At 37.8% G+C, this 19,536-nt stretch overlaps 1 protein-coding gene across 1 annotated transcript; it reads right to left on the reverse strand.

Annotated features, from left to right (window-relative positions):
* Positions 1-1,763: 1,763 nt before the first annotated feature.
* LOC146005278 (uncharacterized) lies at positions 1,764-19,073 on the reverse strand. Its single transcript, XM_083144396.1, has 5 exons — positions 18,948-19,073; positions 15,818-15,970; positions 12,663-12,775; positions 10,886-11,307; positions 1,764-2,460 (listed from the first exon to the last, which is right to left on the reverse strand). The coding sequence occupies exons 1-5, from the start codon at positions 18,996-18,998 to the stop codon at positions 2,435-2,437; spliced, it is 765 nt and encodes a 254-aa protein (XP_083000522.1). The 5' UTR covers positions 18,999-19,073; the 3' UTR covers positions 1,764-2,434.
* Between the last annotated feature and the right edge of the window lie 463 nt (positions 19,074-19,536).

Raw genomic sequence — 19,536 nt, forward strand, 5'->3', positions numbered from 1 at the left:
GTACCTGGAAATTGAGGGCATTTCTCTTATGGAGTGGCCGGTGTATTTCACCGACCTTAATCCCATTGAAAACCTTTGGGATGCCCTCGGGTGTGCTGTCTCTGCACGTTTACCTCCTCCAGCCAGTCTCGGAGAGTTCGAAACTGCCCTAATGCAGGAATGGCCATTGCTCTCATCTGCCATGGGCGATCACCTCATTGAAAGCATGGAAAATCGTTGTAAAGTTTGTGTATTTAGGTCCGGCGTGGTCACATACCATATTAATGTAAGTTTTGTTTTGGTCACATACCATATTACTGTAAGTTTTGTTTGGTTTCTTTGCCTTTATACATCATTATGTTAATGACCCAAATGTGACGTCATCATATAACGTACGAAAAGTAAATATTTTTTTCATCTTTGTACACAATTCTTGTTTACTTTAATGCTTAAACACATTTGCTACCTTCATGTGCAATTTTGTGTTAATCAAAGCTTTACTTTTCCATTTTTGTTGATTTTACCATCGCATGCTTACTTTTGGAAGCGTGTTTACTAAGTATACTCTGTATACTATGAGTTGATAAGTAAAACAGTTTTTTGAAACAATTTTTTCAACATTGGAAAATACAAATAAAAATACTCAAATATAGTGTATAATGTACTGGCTCCTTGAAAAGACTACAAACTATTCTATTTCATTAATATTTTCTAAAAGCATAGCCAAGACGAAAAGTCTGGTGTGAAGAACAAGGACCACATACAATATACTTGTACTTATTAATAGATTATGTCATATTAAATACATGTTTCTTAAAGAATATTATATGTTGGAAACAATATTTGTAAGTAACTAGATACTTTTGGAAATGAATAATTGAAATTCAGTTAATTTTTGCAAGTAACTAGGAACGAAACCCATATATATTTGTAACAACTTTCCCATCTTTCTATTTCTCGCTATGAGCACTAATAACGAAGTTGTCCTACGGGAACGTACTTTTGAATCACCCTGTATGTGTGTGCATATGTATACATACGAATATATAAAATCTAGCATATAGGAGTATGTGATCTCCGACAATCATCCTATGTAAGCGTACTTGCTACCAGTATGCGAATTAACGGGGGAATGCCGGGGATTTCTCCCCACAAAAAAATGTTATCCTCTGCAAAATATAATTATTTCCATCCCACCTCCCCTCAAAGAAAACCGAATTGAAAGCATATCCACCATTTCTTAACTAGCAAGAAACACAATTGAAAAAATATTCTCGTTCTTTAATGATCCAGTCATCAAAGATTTCCCTACCGAAAATTATTCTTGTGGATTAAACACAGACACCATTCTGCAACTGATCAACCTCACCGAGTCGAGAGAACAGAAAGCAGGTTTCATGCCATAGTGCTGATATTTAACATGCATTAAAGTCTTCACAAGAAACTTCTAGTTAGGATAGATGGACGTTACGTTTGAACTTGGCAATATAAAATTGATCAAGTTTTCAGTGTTTTTACTTCGATAGCTCCTTTTTTGTGTGTATGAGGGATTTTCTTAGGATGTAAATATAGTAAATGTTTCTAAAATATGTGCAAATGTTATCATAGATTAAATGACCTAGGCTAGAACCAATGTTCACTACAGTACTTAGAACCGCAAGGAAATAGTTTAATTTACTGACTAGTAACATATATTCAAAGTTCCATACCCCCTCCCCGCAAATCAGAAAGTTTAATTCGCAGTTTTTTGATACAACGGCAATTTATAAAATTAGGATTTGCTAAAAAAAAATGAAATTTTAATTTTAATTTACAATTACAGAGGTCTACATTTAATTTTAGTAACATTAGTAAGTCTTTTCTTAGTGCAGAAACTGCAACTGTACCTCGGCCACTTTTTAAAAAGTAACTTTCCAAACGCTGATTACAAACGCCAATCTTTCATCTTTCTTCACGAAGTTCACTGTCGTTTCTTCTTTCTTCACTTCCGCGGAACTTAATAATATTAATTCGTACACAGATATCTCATCCGTAGGAACTTTTCCCGTGCAGAATTGACCCAACAAGCCCTTGAAAAGATAATTAAAGCTGATATAAACGCGTGTTAAAGATGGCGTGGTAGGTTTCTTTTTCTTAGTTCTCATTTGCTGTTTTCGCAATCGTGAGAGCTGTTCACAGTCTCACAGTTATTAGTCCATGGTTTGACAAACACAGTTTCGTAATTCTATCATGCACATTATACAAACTTTGGCGATCCGCCACCGAAAAACTTCCACAGCACAACTTAATTTTAACTTTTTCATTTGAAACAGTTCAATAGTGGTACAGGTCGAGCTATTTGCAAGTTACACATCTCACTCAACAGCACTTCTGCATACAGCCTCAACGTTAAAGGTGATAGATTATAACGCGTACCACTAAAATTTCGTTTTATTAATAGAGTTCTTGTAAGTCTTCAGAACTTCAGTGGTTCATAATAACCTGAAAAGACAAAATAATATTAGGTAACCCTTCTTATATTTACTTAGATTTTTCTTTACATATTACTATTGAATGTGCTTAGCGGACTCTACAGTTTCACACACACGAATAATAATAATAATAATAATAATCTGTCGTATATTTTAAGGTATTCTTAAATGTGTAGTTTAGCGTATTTTTTCCTTAAAATTTCTCCAGAATGCTCTTTCTAAATACTGTTACAATGTAGTGAGGGAAAGTGTGTTATGATAAATTGATTTACGAGTAAGAAGGAAGTATAAGAATTATACTTATGATGTTCGTTAGAAGAAACAACTTTCACACAGTATTGTAACATTAGAAATGTTGATGAAAGCAGTGCTCGGTGTTGGAGGGATGCAAGTGTATGCAATCTCCCAGTTAAGATAATTGTGTTAGCATCCCCTCACACATTTCATTGTCTCCATGTTGAACTTATACAAGCATCCTCCCGCCTATCCCCAAATTCGAAGCACCGTTCATGGATGAAAGCAACAATATATGAACAAATGAAAGGAAAATTAAGTTTGTCTCAGTAATTATAAACCTATTTTGTGGGAGTCTTACACGACACGACTTCCCCATGTAGTACATACAATTCTCCATATGGATTTCCCCGTGGAGAAACAGCGCGTGTTGCGTTTCACTTCAATACTCAATGTTTTCAAAATTTCACAGTATTTATTATTGGGCGAAGTTCGGCAAATGCTGATCTATCACCTAACTTCACAAAAGAAAGGATGATATATCTGAGTACATGATTATGTAGGAACTCAAAGCACCTAAACCCACCAAGATACGCCCAGTGTCCAGTACACAAAGAATTGATAAAATACAATATCATTTTATGGTGCGTTCGTGTATATAAATGACAGAAATAATAAGAATAAATAAATTATTCCTTAGTTTCAGTCCAGTTTAAGGTAATATATTGTCTAATAATTCACAGAAATTTTCAATTTTAATCGAATCTTGTCTTACTTCCACTGATCATCAATCACGCGAGATATTATTAAAGGTATAAAGGTCAAGTCATACATGAAGCTAACTTTAGAGCCCTAAGAAAGAAATTATAAGCGGAAATAAACTAAGCTTACCAAAACTACCTTAACAGCTGCAAAGCTAATCTGACTCGGAACCCATCTATTTTGGTCTTTAGTTAAGAATCAAAGGAAGAATCCACCAGATCAACCACCCAAACTCAATGGTGAACCTATTGGTAACAATAACATCCACAATCTTCTTGCTACATATATCGAGTCTGTCTTTTCCGCAGAACCATCCTCTTACGAAACCACACATACGAACGCGCTCCCGAAATCCCAACTTAGTCTCTTAAGCATCCCGGAAATCTCACTAAAATAAATCGAACAAGCCCTCAAAAAACTCAAACCGAAAAGAGCAGCTGGACCGTACCTCATCCCCCCCTACGTTATTAAAGGTTGCTCAGAGGCGCTCAAGTTCCCTCTCCACACAGGAACCTAGGATTTGTGATGAGAATGGATAGCCAGTTTAAGCAAAAAGAAACCTTTTTGCTACTTTACTATATAATGGTCAGATCAAAACTTGAATATGCCTCGGTCATTTGGGACCCGTTATTTAAAAAGGAAATCGAAAAAATAGAGAAACTCCAAAATAAATTCTTAAGGTATTTAGTATATAAATTAGATGACATTTATCCAAAATTCACTTCGGGTGACATCTTACGCAACATGTTGAGTGTCTCGTCCCTTGAAAAAAGAAGACAGATGCACCAGTTAACCTTCCTTTCCAATGGAAAAACAGACTCCTCCGCACTTCTCGCAAAAATAAACTTTTATGTTCCATACTCAAAATTAAGACCCAGAAATGACCTCTTCCAAATTCCATGAGGTAGAACCAGGATGGCCGAAACAGATCCCATGAGGAGGATGTGCGTGTTGTACAGTGTCTCTCAATAGTTTTAGGACAACGACATTTTAAACTAGGCAACCCAATTTACACAAGGCGTTGGTGGGTTGCGTGTAGAGTTAGGCTCAATTTCAGGGTTGCCACATGCACATTAGATATTTATAAAATACGCGAAAGAAAGATATCCAAATATTATTGCATAAAACTAGAAAAAAAATAAGTATTACATTTGTGGCAAGAAAGAAACAACGTCGATTTTCTAGTATTTCATTGTTGATGAGTCTACACAAAGGAAAAGTGGAGAGAGGAAACGAAAGGGAACAAAGGAGAGGAAAAAAGAGAAAGCAAAAGGAGAAGAGGAAAAGTAAAGAAGGGAAGAAAATAGAGGAAAGAGGAAGTGGATAGGAGAAGTAATGAGTGGAAAGGAAAAATATGCGAGGAGAGATGAGGAAAATGGAGCAAAGAGGAGAGAAGAGAGGAAGGAAAGCGAGGTGATAGAAGAGGAAGAAAGGAGTTTGGAGAGGAGAGGAGGAGACGAGAAGAGGGAAGTGGAGAGTAGAGTAAAAGAGAGAAAGAGAGAAGAACGAAAAGATGAGGAGAACAGTGCCGTGGAGTCGGAAATATAAGACAGGAGAGGAGATAAGAGGAGTGGAGAAGAGTGGGATGAAGACAAGTGGCGAGAAAAGTAGGGAAGGCGGTATGAGATAAAAATAGAGGAGAAGGACGGGAGGGAAGAAGGAGAAGGAGAAGTTAAGAACAGAAGGGACTGGAGACGAGAGGAGAGAAGGGGTACTTGCAGAAAATACGTCTCGGCGTCAAGAACTGATGCATTGATAAAATTATCGACATGAAACATTCATTAACATTTTATAATGTATTGGAGAATGTATTAGATCGGTGCGAAATTCCTTTTGGCCGAGTTCAGAGCAAGATAAAATCTTCCACGTAAGATCTTTGATTTTACCTGCGATTATACCACTAAAATAATGAATGTAATTTTCATATTTATAAGAATTATCCAATTTTTCTCCTCTTCTCGGTTCGTTGAAATTGAGATTTTGTTATTTAACATTTCCCCTCCTCCCATCGTTAATTCCAAACTGAATCATTCCGTTTCATACGGCGTGGACAATGAACGCAATGGGATATGTCTAAAACGTACGAAAAGTTTCTGCCATCGGAGGGGTTTGAACCTACGACCATCAGATTATCAATCCTTAACGGTAACCACTACCCCAGAAGCATTCGCTCCTGAACACAGGTAGAAGGAGCTGACCAATGTGAAATGCAGATCCAACCCCCCTCCTACATGTCATGTGTAAAGAATACTTGTTTGTTACAAAGAAAATGAAGGTAATACGACTCGGCGAAAACATTTAATGGAGAATTGCACATGATGGAAACTTTTCAGTCGATATTTGTGAAGGTATCTTTGCATTGAACTCGAGTGGAAAAAGGGGTAATATTAGTGTGTCCTGAATTGGTTATTTCATTAATATTTGTCAATGTCTTTGAAGCAGAACACAATTATCGTTAGAGTATCATAATTGAAGATCTGATACGTAAAAATATCCCTTTGAACGTGTGTCAATTCATTTATTTGTTTTTTTTTAGTTTTTTTTTTAGCAAATTCCAGATGTAGAACAATGTAACCACTTACATACACTACTACTACAAATAATGTCACCTTGCTCTTGTTTAATAGAAGGAGAATTAAATAAAAGAGAACGCCTCGTATGGAGGATCGAACCTGGGACCGCTAGCAGCCCATATCATTTCATTCAATTCTCAATTTCTGGACAGACAATCACAAACATCCATGCCCGAGCCGGGATTCGAACCCGAGACCCCCGGCGTCATAGCGCGATGAGCTAACCACTCCACCACGGGGGCCGACACCACTACACCACGCCCTTACCTTCCGTTGAATCAACAATGTTTAAGTATTCTGTTCCTCCAATATTGTAAATGTCCTTGGATATACATGTAGTTGAATTTTACTTTAATTTTGAATTGTTTCTTGTGGTATAGCAGCTATCTTCGAGAATATATTTTGGAAGTGATGAAGAAAAACAAGAATATTGGTAGTTGTTGTGAAAATGCTAGTTACTTCTTCTAACTTATTATGTTGATTGGACATTATTAATGAAAAATATCTTGAGTCTTGAACATTGCAGGGCGATGTTCTCTTCTTGTGATACTGCAACATACGAAATGCATGTTTTCTGACGCAAGTCTCGTGTCCAGAACAGTCTTATGAAATGTATTTGCTGTTACGTATGGTAACAGGAAATAATTACAGCGGTTGCAAAAACGTTTGGGAACTGCCAAATGTGCGAGATGTTATACGTAAACAGGCGGAAAATTGTATTCATAAAATCACATCACATTTGACAGTGTTAGTCAATAGAGAGTCGTGGAACAGTGTGTTAAGGTGTTGGATTAAATCCTTCTTATTTTAATATTTCGAAGAACAACAATTCTTAAGGTAGAACAACAGTCGTTCCGTTCCGCTCTTTATTTCTTATAAATTCTTACACATTCCTTTAATTGATTTAAAGAATAAATAAAAGTATTGCTTGCTTTTCTGTCATTGGCCTAGACAGTGGAATTATGCGTGAAAAGTTTCTGAAAACTCAGATTGGTTAAACCGTTTATTGACAATCGTGAACTTTTCGTTTAATAGATAATATTTTGTTTTATACGACGGGAGAACATTGGTTGAATTTCCTTTCTTGCTCTTTTGAGATAATATATATATACTTCTACAGTAGGAATCGCGTTCGGGAAAGGTTAAAAAAATGACTTGGTATTCAAAGGCAGATAAGCTTGGTAGCCTAGCTTGTTCGCGTTCATGAGTCACGCTTCACAAGGTCGCTTGTTATCGCAAAACATTGTGGGTCGATGCACAGCGTCTACACCCAGCAAATTACAAGTGACCAGAGTCGAATTTTAAAGACAATCTGAAGAATAATAGATTTCATTAGAGGCGGCTAGGTAGGCACTAGCTCAACATGCAATAAGTAATGATTCCTGGCAAACAAAAATGCTTATTGAATGAGTACTCGGATAGTAAGTAATACGTGCTTTATCGTGTAACATGTAAGATACTTATTGGGATTACCGCGTAGTAGGGCAACCGATCCATGAAAAACAAAATAAAATTGAATGGTTGGTTTAATTTAGATAAATATTTGTTTATTAATTTTTCCTCATAAGGCAACTTATCTCAGAATGAAAATTTCACAGAGTTTTCAAACGTTTGTTTCCGCAATGATGACTGGACATGGATCACATATAATCCCTTGCCAAAATCTAGTGGTCTAAAATCATTTGAAAACTTGAATGTATCTCTTTACAGATAGTAAGTTATAAGGAACTATTTCGTAGATGTTCATGTAACCGTTATAAAATTACAAATAAAATATATTCACAACCTTAGATATACTAATACGAAGAAAGAAATTCAGAGTAAGATTTCAAATGCATGTGTATAAAGTTATTATAGAAGTACAGAGCAATATGAGAGTATTGATTTTTTTTTCAGGATGACGTTTACAATCTTGATGCGACAGAATAATTAAGGACGTAGTGTACTGGTTAGAGTTCTTGAGAGCATTGTAAGCGGTCCCAGGTTCGATCCTCCTTACGAAGTGTTCTTTCTTTTTCTTTTTAAAAATATTTCTCCTTCTATTAAACAAGAGCATGGCAACATTATTTGTAATAATAGTGTATAGTGGCTAAATTGACCTAAAACTGGAATTTACTAAAAAAAAATAAACAAATAAATGAATTGACACACGTTCAAAGGGATATTTTTACGTATCAGATCTTGAATTATGATACTCTAACGATAATTGTGTTCTGCTTCAAAGACATTGACAAATATTAATGAAATAACCAATTCAGGACACACTAATATTACCCCTTTTTCCACTCGAGTTCAATGCAAAGATACCTTCACAAATATCGACTGAAAAGTTTCCATCATGTGCAATTCTCCATTAAATGTTTTCGCCGAGTCGTATTACCTTCATTTTCTTTGTAACAAACAAGTATTCTTTACACATGACATGTAGGAGGGGGGTTGGATCTGCATTTCACATTGGTCAGCTCCTTCTACCTGTGTTCAGGAGCGAAAGCTTCTGGGGTAGTGGTTACCGTTAAGGATTGATAATCTGATGGTCGTAGGTTCAAACCCCTCCGATGGCAGAAACTTTTCGTACGTTTTAGACATATCCCATTGCGTTCATTGTCCACGCCGTATGAAACGGAATGATTCAGTTTGGAATTAACGATGGGAGGAGGGGAAATGTTAAATAACAAAATCTCAATTTCAACGAACCGAGAAGAGGAGAAAAATTGGATAATTCTTATAAATATGAAAATTACATTCATTATTTTAGTGGTATAATCGCAGGTAAAATCAAAGATCTTACGTGGAAGATTTTATCTTGCTCTGAACTCGGCCAAAAGGAATTTCGCACCGATCTAATACATTCTCCAATACATTATAAAATGTTAATGAATGTTTCATGTCGATAATTTTATCAATGCATCAGTTCTTGACGCCGAGACGTATTTTCTGCAAGTACCCCTTCTCTCCTCTCGTCTCCAGTCCCTTCTGTTCTTAACTTCTCCTTCTCCTTCTTCCCTCCCGTCCTTCTCCTCTATTTTTATCTCATACCGCCTTCCCTACTTTTCTCGCCACTTGTCTTCATCCCACTCTTCTCCACTCCTCTTATCTCCTCTCCTGTCTTATATTTCCGACTCCACGGCACTGTTCTCCTCATCTTTTCGTTCTTCTCTCTTTCTCTCTTTTACTCTACTCTCCACTTCCCTCTTCTCGTCTCCTCCTCTCCTCTCCAAACTCCTTTCTTCCTCTTCTATCACCTCGCTTTCCTTCCTCTCTTCTCTCCTCTTTGCTCCATTTTCCTCATCTCTCCTCGCATATTTTTCCTTTCCACTCATTACTTCTCCTATCCACTTCCTCTTTCCTCTATTTTCTTCCCTTCTTTACTTTTCCTCTTCTCCTTTTGCTTTCTCTTTTTTCCTCTCCTTTGTTCCCTTTCGTTTCCTCTCTCCACTTTTCCTTTGTGTAGACTCATCAACAATGAAATACTAGAAAATCGACGTTGTTTCTTTCTTGCAACAAATGTAATACTGATTTTTTTTCTAGTTTTATGCAATAATATTTGGATATCTTTCTTTCGCGTATTTTATAAATATCTAATGTGCATGTGGCAACCCTGAAATTGAGCCTAACTCTACACGCAACCCACCAACGCCTTGTGTAAATTGGGTTGCCTAGTTTAAAATGTCGTTGTCCTAAAACTTTTGAGAGACACTGTACAATATAGTCTCTAACAATGCCCCTGACATTGATCTATTTAGACCTGGAAGCAAACATATTATGTGAACCCTGTATAATAGCATTGTAACCAAATATGTTGTATACTTTATTATATACCACCCTTGCATTATATATTGTTGTTATGTAACGATTATTTTGTTTCTTCTTATAGTTTCTTCTCTTATTGTTTTTGTTTTCTATTTCCAATTCTTAATTACTTTTGTTTTGTCAACATGTATGTGAAGTTAACTCAGAATTTAACCTCAAGGCACTGTAACTGGGCATTTGCCTGTACTGTTTAATAACTAAATAAATAAAGTAAATAAATAAAGTACAGTATCTTGCAAAAGTGTTTGTAACGATCGAATGCAGGCATTTGCAGCGTGTCATGATGCTACGCGACGTGAAACGTTGCTGTTGATTGTTCCTTGGACAAATGACATGTATCGCTTGCCACTTCGGTGCGAAATATATCTAATACAGATATGAAGGGGGAATTGATACATGTAATCGCAGTCGATCTTTTATCATGGGAGAGTCCATGTGGAGAAGCACACGAGGAAGTTGTTATTGTAATAACTACATACATGCATATTTAGTTTGATTTTGGAAGGTGTGAGGCACATTGTCCTGCCATGTTTTGTCACGTCATGAACTGCAAAATGCGAAATAAATTCTTGAATACAAAATCTAGAGTTTATATACCGACACAACACTTTCTGAAGTCTGAATTATCCTGTACGTTATGCAAAGTTACGGAAAATTGATTAAATCAGCTGCATAAATGGACCTATTTACACAGAAACAAACTTAATACTCTGGTAGCTAGCTACACAAGTGACCTATGACAAAAGGAAATGTTTATTTTTTCTAATAAGCAGAGCTTAAGCTGGAAATTTTTGGGTGGGGGATATTTGTCGAGTCTTGGGGTTAGCTGGGGATGCTCCTAAGGTTTAACACGGTGACAGTGAGACAGCTGGGGGAATGCTTTGCAAAAAATGGGGGATACCATTCCCTCTCACTTCGAGCACTGGTAATAATTATGTTACATTCACCATTGCACAGCGAAATTCCATTTTATATACGCCTCTGATCCCGAAATGTGCTCAGTTTCTGCACATAACTCTTGATCTTTTATTAAACATAAGAACAGCAAGAACTTACGAGGTGCTTGGGGCGCCTGGTATTTCTTTGCGTGACCCGCATCCCTCTCTCCAAAATCTTCTGGACCTCTTAGATTCCAGTTGCCTCCAGAATGTGCAGGCGGTGCTCCTGGATTCATCTGCCTTCGCTGGTTGGGAGGGGTGTAGTCCGGACGAGGGATGTTGACGTCATTAGACGGCCGGGAAGGAATATAGGGCACGGACTGATGGAGGGATGATGGGGGTGGTTGTTGTCTTGGCTGGAAACCGTCGTCCTGTTTCCAAGGGGCTGCATCCGGTGATCTCTGAGGAGGTGAATAGGGCCAAGGAGCGTTGGGTGAACGTCGCAGCTCGACACCCGGGTCTTCGAGAGACCCTGGGAAGTGTTCTGGACGTTGTGATTGGTAGGCCGAGTGTTTCCTTGACGGTACGGTAATATCATCCCTAGAAATAAAGAAAATAAATATACACTAAGTACCCTTAATTACAAGACCACATATAATCTTATTAGTTCAATTAAAAGTATTTACAAGCATATTTTTTTACTTCTTTGTAACTAATCAGTGGCGATTCATTCATTCATTTTGGACTTTTAACCACTGTGTTAAATCTTTAATTTCCTTCGTCTCGGAGGCTGATTTCTGCCTCCGTCTTCAGGGTAGTGTGTTATCTAATAAATCATAATTCAGTCCCTGGACACATGATGTGATGTGTTTGGGGACAGTGTCTTTTATGGCAAATAAAAAGCTGTTGCCTTGGAGGATTATTCGGCGATTGGGTTCCAAAACCAGGGGGGGGGGGGGGTAAGGTGCCAAAACTGGAGGGAGGGGCAAAAACGGTATATTTCCCTTTGTAGATAAGGTTTAACATAATATGGGGACAAAAGTGGCAGAAAGTGAGGGGCAACTGTCACCCCCCCATTCCCGCCCCTAATCGCCGCCACTGAGTTTTAGAATTTTGGGTGAGGATGTTCTGAACAAACATACCTTATTTTTTCTTGTTATCGTCATGTCTTTAATTTTTGTTTTAGTAAAGGTACTCATCCTCAATTTGTGTGGGGCCTCCCCGATGGCGCAGTGGTAGCGTCATCGCCTTGTAATTAAGGGGTCCCGCTGGAGGCACATAGTGATTCGGATCCCACTTTAAACTGTAGGTCCAGTCCCGATTAGCCTTACTGTGCATAAAGTGGACTTAAAACACCAACTCAATCAAACAATACACTATTGGTTCAATTTTAATCATAAAAGCTACTAAAATTATTAGTTTTTTCCGTGCATCTCTTTCGTTAACCACTAGCTGCAATTGTAATGGTACACATCACATATGTGTGTTCTAGGTTGGGCGGGACACATAATAAAATATTTCGTAATTACAATTTTCAGCCTTCGTTTTAAAAGTTATTCAGAGACGAAAATGATAATTGAGGGTCATTTTATATGGAGTCTGCATTTACCATTATTTCCTGCTTTCATTTGAAAATTTTGATTTCCTCAAAATTTTGGACGCGTACGCCAGTGGAAGAACGATTATTTGCGTTTATTCTTATCTATGAAGAAGAGTGTAGGTAGGCCATTAAAACTGCTACTGCACCGATTAAAACCTTTTAAAACTTTCAGCAGAGTTAAATATATGAAATTTATTTTCCAAGTAAGGAATTTGGGATTATAACTCCCTAGATACGCCACCACAATTAAACTTTATTGTACTTGATTAGATATAGAAATCATAACTTCTGACACGAACTCAGATGCAATTGTTCAAAATGCATCTTCTGATGCAGTTTCTTCCTTCAGACTTACCTCGCATATGGTTGTGGATCGTCCCTGGGCACCTTTGGAGAGGTCTCTGGCATCAAGTAGGATGGCCTGAACTGTGGCTGGTGGAATAAGGAGGAGGTTCCGGTAGTCCATGTCTGAAAAAGATCTGATTATTAGTACATAGCTACTTATCATTCGATATCAACAAATATTCCTGTTTTTTTCCCTCAGTGTTAGAAGTTAACCGTAAAATTTTCACTATTTAAGCTGTATAGACTGGAATCTGTGGAGCAAGGCCGCGTATAACGGCAGAGAAGGGGAGAAAGGGAGTGGGCATTGCTGAAACGGTTGGTAGCTGCATCCACGTTTTCCCCTCCACGGACTCACTTCCCCTCTCACGCGTTAATTGGCCTAGCCCTCTCGAGTCACTACTTGCGCAGAGGACTTGTTTTCGTTCACTTGCTCCAGATATTTCACGGGCCGGAGTGTAAGTTAGAATGCACGATAAACATGATACGGGACCTTGTATATCATCATCCATTGACACGTCTTTCCCTTGTGCACATATTTATTGTTGTTATTTTCCTTTCTCTTTGTACAAATATTTATTATTCTTCCCAGTTGTAGAAATATCTATTGTTATTTTTCATATCTGCAATTTGATATGCGTATTCTGTGTTAATTCAATATTTTGGCCTATTACTGATGATGTCACGGAATAGCAATTTATCTGTATGTGTACTACATCTTGTCAAATCTGTTGCCATAGGAATTATGGACATAGGGTCACCACCCAAACCGGAACATCCCAAGGTAATCAGTTTAGCCCCTCCTGAAAATTTGGTTAGGCTTAATTATAAAATTATCATCATTAACGTATTATTATTATTTATTAAAGTATGGATCTCATAAAATGATACATACAACAAAATGATATATGATCTCCCGTTGTCAAAAGGTATTAATTATTATTATAATCGCGGTATAACTGGCCCCTTCTGAACTGCCTTTGATGTTTGTGCTATGCTGAAGTTGAGGAATGTCAGAAGTAAAGGGTATTCCGTATAGGACGCCGCATTTGAATCGAGTGCTATTGTTTTGTTTCGAGGTTGGCACACCTGTTCTTACCAATGTCGGCATCCGTTGTCATGCCGATTAATGTAGCCTCAATTGTTTTGACTCGTTTGTTGTTGTTTCCTTCCGAAAATCCTCGAATAATCCAGGAGCGTGAAATCCATCCATCCGTTGAGAACGACTGTGTGGTGTGAGTTTTGAAAGGTAGAGTGTGATCTTACACCTGTGATTTCTTCTTATGGGGGTTTGTGAAATCACAGGTGTACGCCAACAAACCACGAACCCTTTTGGAGCTGAAAGCGGAAATCATATGGGTGATTGGAGGCATCGGGACAGACATCTGCGAGAGGGTTATCAATAATTTTGTTGAGCGTATAAATGCATGCAGACTCAGTAGGAGTGGACATATGCCTGACATTGTCTTTCTTACGTAAGTGGGAGATGTTACTGCTTACATATATGTCGAATATAACTATTTTCATGATATTTTCCCTATTTTTATTTAATTTTCTAATTCGGCGTCCTATACGGAACACCCTATAGCTATTTATTATTTGTGGAGCAGTCAATGAAAACAGCTTCATATTTCACCAACTGCTCATAAACTTCCCAGAAAAATTAACCCCGCATGTCTGACATAACGCAAGTTACTGTGAAGATTCAGGATTTACATTGTTGTTGCAAGCCCATATTAAAACTTCATGTACGCTTCTTGGCCATGATTATTCACTGCTCTACAACTAACGGAACACACAAAACAATACTTTTTTTTAGCATGAATATCTCAAATTTACACTTCGTTATCATCTAACTCCTAGACTTTTTATAAAACGGGACAAAAAGTTGTTTTAAATAACATCGACGGGACGACCGGGACAGAACTCTGTCACCCTAAATATGGACTGTGTTTTGTTTTTAGTTTTGTCTTTGAGTTTTTGATGGTGTTGCAAAGAGTTGTTGAGCTGAATTGAAATTCGTTATGATTTCACATAAACAATCTCAATTACAAATTAATTTGTTTGCATAGAAGAGAAATATACTTCTTTTTCTTAGTAAACACTTGACTTGGATTTCAATTGAATAACAAACGAATAAGTATTGCCCATACTCTGAGAGGCATCTAGTGAATGCTGCGAGTCCTAACTTGAACGTATTCTTGTGTTTCATTTATATTATGTTACGTGGTTAAAATAACGTGTCAACATCATGATCAAATCGCATACGTGAACTGTTTTCATAACAGGCAACAGAAAAAGTTGCATTGCATGCAAAGCGAACAAGGAAATTCTTAGATTTCGCTGCAAACTGACAATAATACTAATTTAATAGAGCGCCAATACTTGCTTTTTAGGAGAGCCGTGATCTTTACTACTCTTTCATGAAAAAATCAGTCAATCTCTCCCCCACTGTGCGAAGATAACAGTGGGGGAAAAAACTAACTCCATGGTGCAACCCCCCTCTGAGGGCCATGTCCTGCCAAGCGGCTTTTTCAGTGGGTGGCACGTGGTCAGCGCCTCGAGTCCCATCGCCGCTGTTTTCTGTCTTTAGAGACCGAAGCCCCCTAATTCTTTCTTCAAGTAGCTCCCCAATTGTCATCGCGCTTGCGGGCTCCCACCAGGAATCGAACCCGGAAACACTTGCACCAAAGGCGAAAGCGTTAACCATTTTGGCTACGTGGAAGCCCTGGTATATAAACCATTAAGCAATGTAATTTCACATGTTTATTATCAAATTCTGTTCTCTTTGCCCCTAACTCCCCCCGAAAAAATCTCAAGACGTATCGATCGTCACGAACCCTCTCCCTTGATGGAATGATTTTGTTCATTTTACTTCGCTTTCTGCCACATCTGACTAATCGCAAATGTAAGGATGAGTGATGATATGATGAAGTTGATGGATACTCGCAAAGAACGCCCATGCCCAGGTCGGGATTCGAACCCGGGACCTCTGGCGTCGTCGCACGTTGTGCTAATGCGTCAATGCTAACATGTTCATGTGTAGCGTTAACAGCATGGAAGCCTCGATTTTTGATCTCGCCACCCTTATCGTCGCGATTAACCAAAAAGTGTTAGAAATTCGACCTAAAATAAGTATACAAATATAAATGAGATAACTTTCCTTACCTTTGTTGGTCTCACTATCAGAAGTTCGCGTCGAAGTTGCCATGTTGAATATCCGATGTATGACACAAGAGCAACGTTTATTGCCCAGATGGTGTAACCGCGGAGAAACATGGACATCATAAATGCAGACGGGGCATCATACCCTTTGTTTTCCTGAAAAAAAGGGGGGGATTACGTCAAGTTGGAGCACACAAAGGTTAGCCCATAGGCAACTTTTTTTTGCTTTCGTGTGACGCAGTAAGTCTGACGCACTCAACTGTCACAAGACAACAGTTATATAGCGCTTTTTCTTAACTTAAGGTTTAGGATAATTGAACTCAAGTTAACGCATATGTTGGCAATTAACTGTTAAATTATTATTTTTTTATTATGAGAATCATGGAAGTTCACATGTTGTCAGCTAATCGTCATCCTATAATATTCTGGATGGTGTAGACGTAGCGAGTTGGGGCAGGGTGTTAATCAATCAATCGCCCTGCTTTGGAATATACCAGGATTCATTTATTGTAGGGGCAAGCATATAATTTTGATAGTTATTAACAAAAATTAATGTTTAGTATCCCAGCAGAATAACAAAATAACAATGGGTCAACTACAATAAAATAGTGGAAAATTTAGTAACCAGATTGGAATAATGAGGTTTGTGTGCGCAATGGTAAAAATGTGAGACGATGAAATGACAGTGTTGCAATAAGAAAATATTCAAAACGCCAACAAGATAAGCGATTTGAAAGAAACAAATTCAATAAATTCAGCGAATTTCTAAGTACCTTCTGGAAAGGAAATTCGGAATTCAGTAGCGCCATCAAAAAATGTATTTTTTTGTGATTTATTAAATTCCATCATTTCGCATTGTAGAGTATTTTTTTTGGTATTATATTTCATGTATCACTGTGTAACCGAATCCACAAATTTATCAATTACAGTAGTCGCGGCTTCGGTTGGTTCGGCCCGTTCCGCCGCCTTGCTGGCGACAATCACCACTTGTTTGTCTAGCACTGGAAAGTACTGTGAGTACATATCAGTCGTCTACAGCTCTTGCTATTGTGTGGACTTACAGCTCGCGTTTTTGTTACTTACACTTACACTTAAACATGGTTTAAACTACCATATAACTAATTTTAATGTATGGCCGTACCGTTTATAGGATTTATTGTTCTTTTTTGCATTACTTTGGTTGGTTCGGCCTACGGTTCGGTCTCGAGGTGGCTGAACTAGAGGTCGCCTAAGAAATCAACTTTTTATGTTATTGTATATTTTAGTTAAGATTCAATCTACTCTCTGAAAAAAGAATTAGGTCTTATTTCATGTCTACGAAAGCTACAATAATTTATAATATGAAAATCCTGCGCAACTGGATTCTAACTGACGACCTTCAGGTTACAAAGTAAAAGTGAAACCAATAAGACAAACTGCAACAGCTGTGAACTACAGTTTTGATCGAATCTTTTGTTTTTTTAAAAATATTAACCAGAAATGATAATATAGTTATATTTAATTATGGGTTTATTATTTATACCTTTTCTGGGTAGAGAATGTACACATTTTGGAAATGCAGATCAAAAGATTGAATTTATGAACTTACAAGTGTTTTTATGTTTCATAAGTTAAAATTTCAGAAAATTGAACTGTAAAATTTAATTTTCTTTACAATCCTTGTTCCCGTGTTTAAACTTTCTCGATTTTAAATCAGCAAAAACCAACGGTTATGTAGGTTGTATTTACCTTAGTTTCCCAACATCGAGGTTTCAGAACAGGATGTGCATGACAACATACTTGAAAATTTAGTGAAGAAACGGAGGAAGAGCGAGAATATTTCGGGGGTTGGGGGTGGGAGTCCATCTACGTACTTACCACATTAGGCAGCGTCATTAGATTTGTATTTTTTCATGCATATAGGCTAAGCCGATATCAATTCCGATGTATCGGTATGGGAAAGCGTCGGTTCTTTATATTCTGATGTAATTTTTCAATATTTTAAAGCAAAATTGATAAATTGATGCTTGTAGTTGGAGTGAAACACTCACACACTAACAATATTTCGAACAACATTTAATTGTTCCGATTTTCAATCATCGGTATCGGCCCACTGTGGGACCGCCTCAGCCCTAATTTATACGCCTGGGTAAATATGATTGCACATAAATGTGTAGCTTACATCAATCAAAATTTCATGAGTTTTGTCAGCTATATTTATTCGCGATTTTTGTGATTTTATGTCGTTTTTTTTATGTTTTTCTAGTAGAATTTTAGAGGTTCCCCTAATCATACGTGTAACTTGGCAGGGGCAAGGGAGGCACTTTCCTCCCAAAATGTCCATGTTTATTGAGTATATATTTTATCTTTCTGGAACCTGTAGTTTATGTTCTAACCCCCTTCCATCCCACAAAGTTAGGTCCCAAGTTATGCTGCTGTGCCTAATAATAATTTTATAAGTCAAGATGGTGTAGCGATTGCTAATTCTTTTGTCATTATTAGTGACTTATTATAACTTTATTGGAGGGGACAAAGGCTTTCTCCGTCCTACGCCGCTATTTGTATAAAATATCTAAAAATGAAGGGGAAAATGCGCAGGCTGCAATCTTTGAAAATTGTAAGGTTTATAGGTCTATTAGAAAACGTTAAATTCTAATCACTATACCATAGGCATACTACAGGGTGAGTCATAAGTCTCCATACAAATGGTGAAAACGGTGACTAATGTTTATTTTTCCTTTTCAGGCAGGTGAACCAATGAAAAAGAGATGCCACTAACGAAGGAAGAACGGATTGACATCATTCTGTTGGCTGGGAGTGATACCACCCGTCATGTAGCACGTACATTCAATGCAACCCACAGAACGCAGATAACCCATGACACCGTGGCCAAACTTATCAAGAAATTCAGAAGGACAGGTTTCGTCGCCGACGAAAGCAGGCCTGTAAGACCAAGACAGCAACAGATGAAAGGAGGGTAACGCAGGTGCCACGGTGTCATGGGTTATCTGCGTTCTGTGGGTTGCATTGAATGTACGTGCTATGTCAGATGTCAGAAAAAAGATGACATTTCATCAACTTCCGCTCCCTACTTATGACTGACTCACCCTGTATATCCACATTCAACACTGAATGTGTACAATGAATAAAGTACCTTCATGGTTCCATAATCAAGTCCATAGCATATCCCAGCAGCAAAATCCATAGCACAAATTCCCGCCGAGAGAACAGTCCATGCGTACAGCTTTGGCAGGGAAGACTTGCTCAGGTTGAAACGGTAGAACTCTGTGAACGAGACAAAAGAACGAAGATGTCAAGCATCAATTTCAGATACTCGTACATATATATTAGGGCTGAGCCGATACCAAGGGTATCGGTATCGGAAAGTATCGGTTGATATTTTTGCACCGATACTAGCTGATACCATTGTCTTTGATTCGCTAGAAACGTGGCCGAAACCATTTTTTTTTTCCTTTTCAAAGGTTCATTCACCTTTTCCAACTTACCTTTGGCTTTGAAAAAACTGAAAAATACGTATTTGTGCATTTGTTAGTTGAACGTAGACTCAAATTCCGTGAACGGCAAGTACGTGACAATGAATCCATACGCAGATAAGACTCCCGGTCAAGTATCTTGCAAATCAAGGGTAACGTGAAATTATCCCCATAGGAGTTCCTTCGAAGTCTATCAGGCTTTGATCCTACAGATGTGGCCTCGTGTAACAATAATCCCAACAAGGCACC

The sequence above is a fragment of the Lepisma saccharinum genome, chromosome 23 (genome assembly GCF_977018435.1).
Source record: "Lepisma saccharinum chromosome 23, izLepSacc3.1, whole genome shotgun sequence".
NCBI lineage: Eukaryota > Metazoa > Arthropoda > Insecta > Zygentoma > Lepismatidae > Lepisma > Lepisma saccharinum.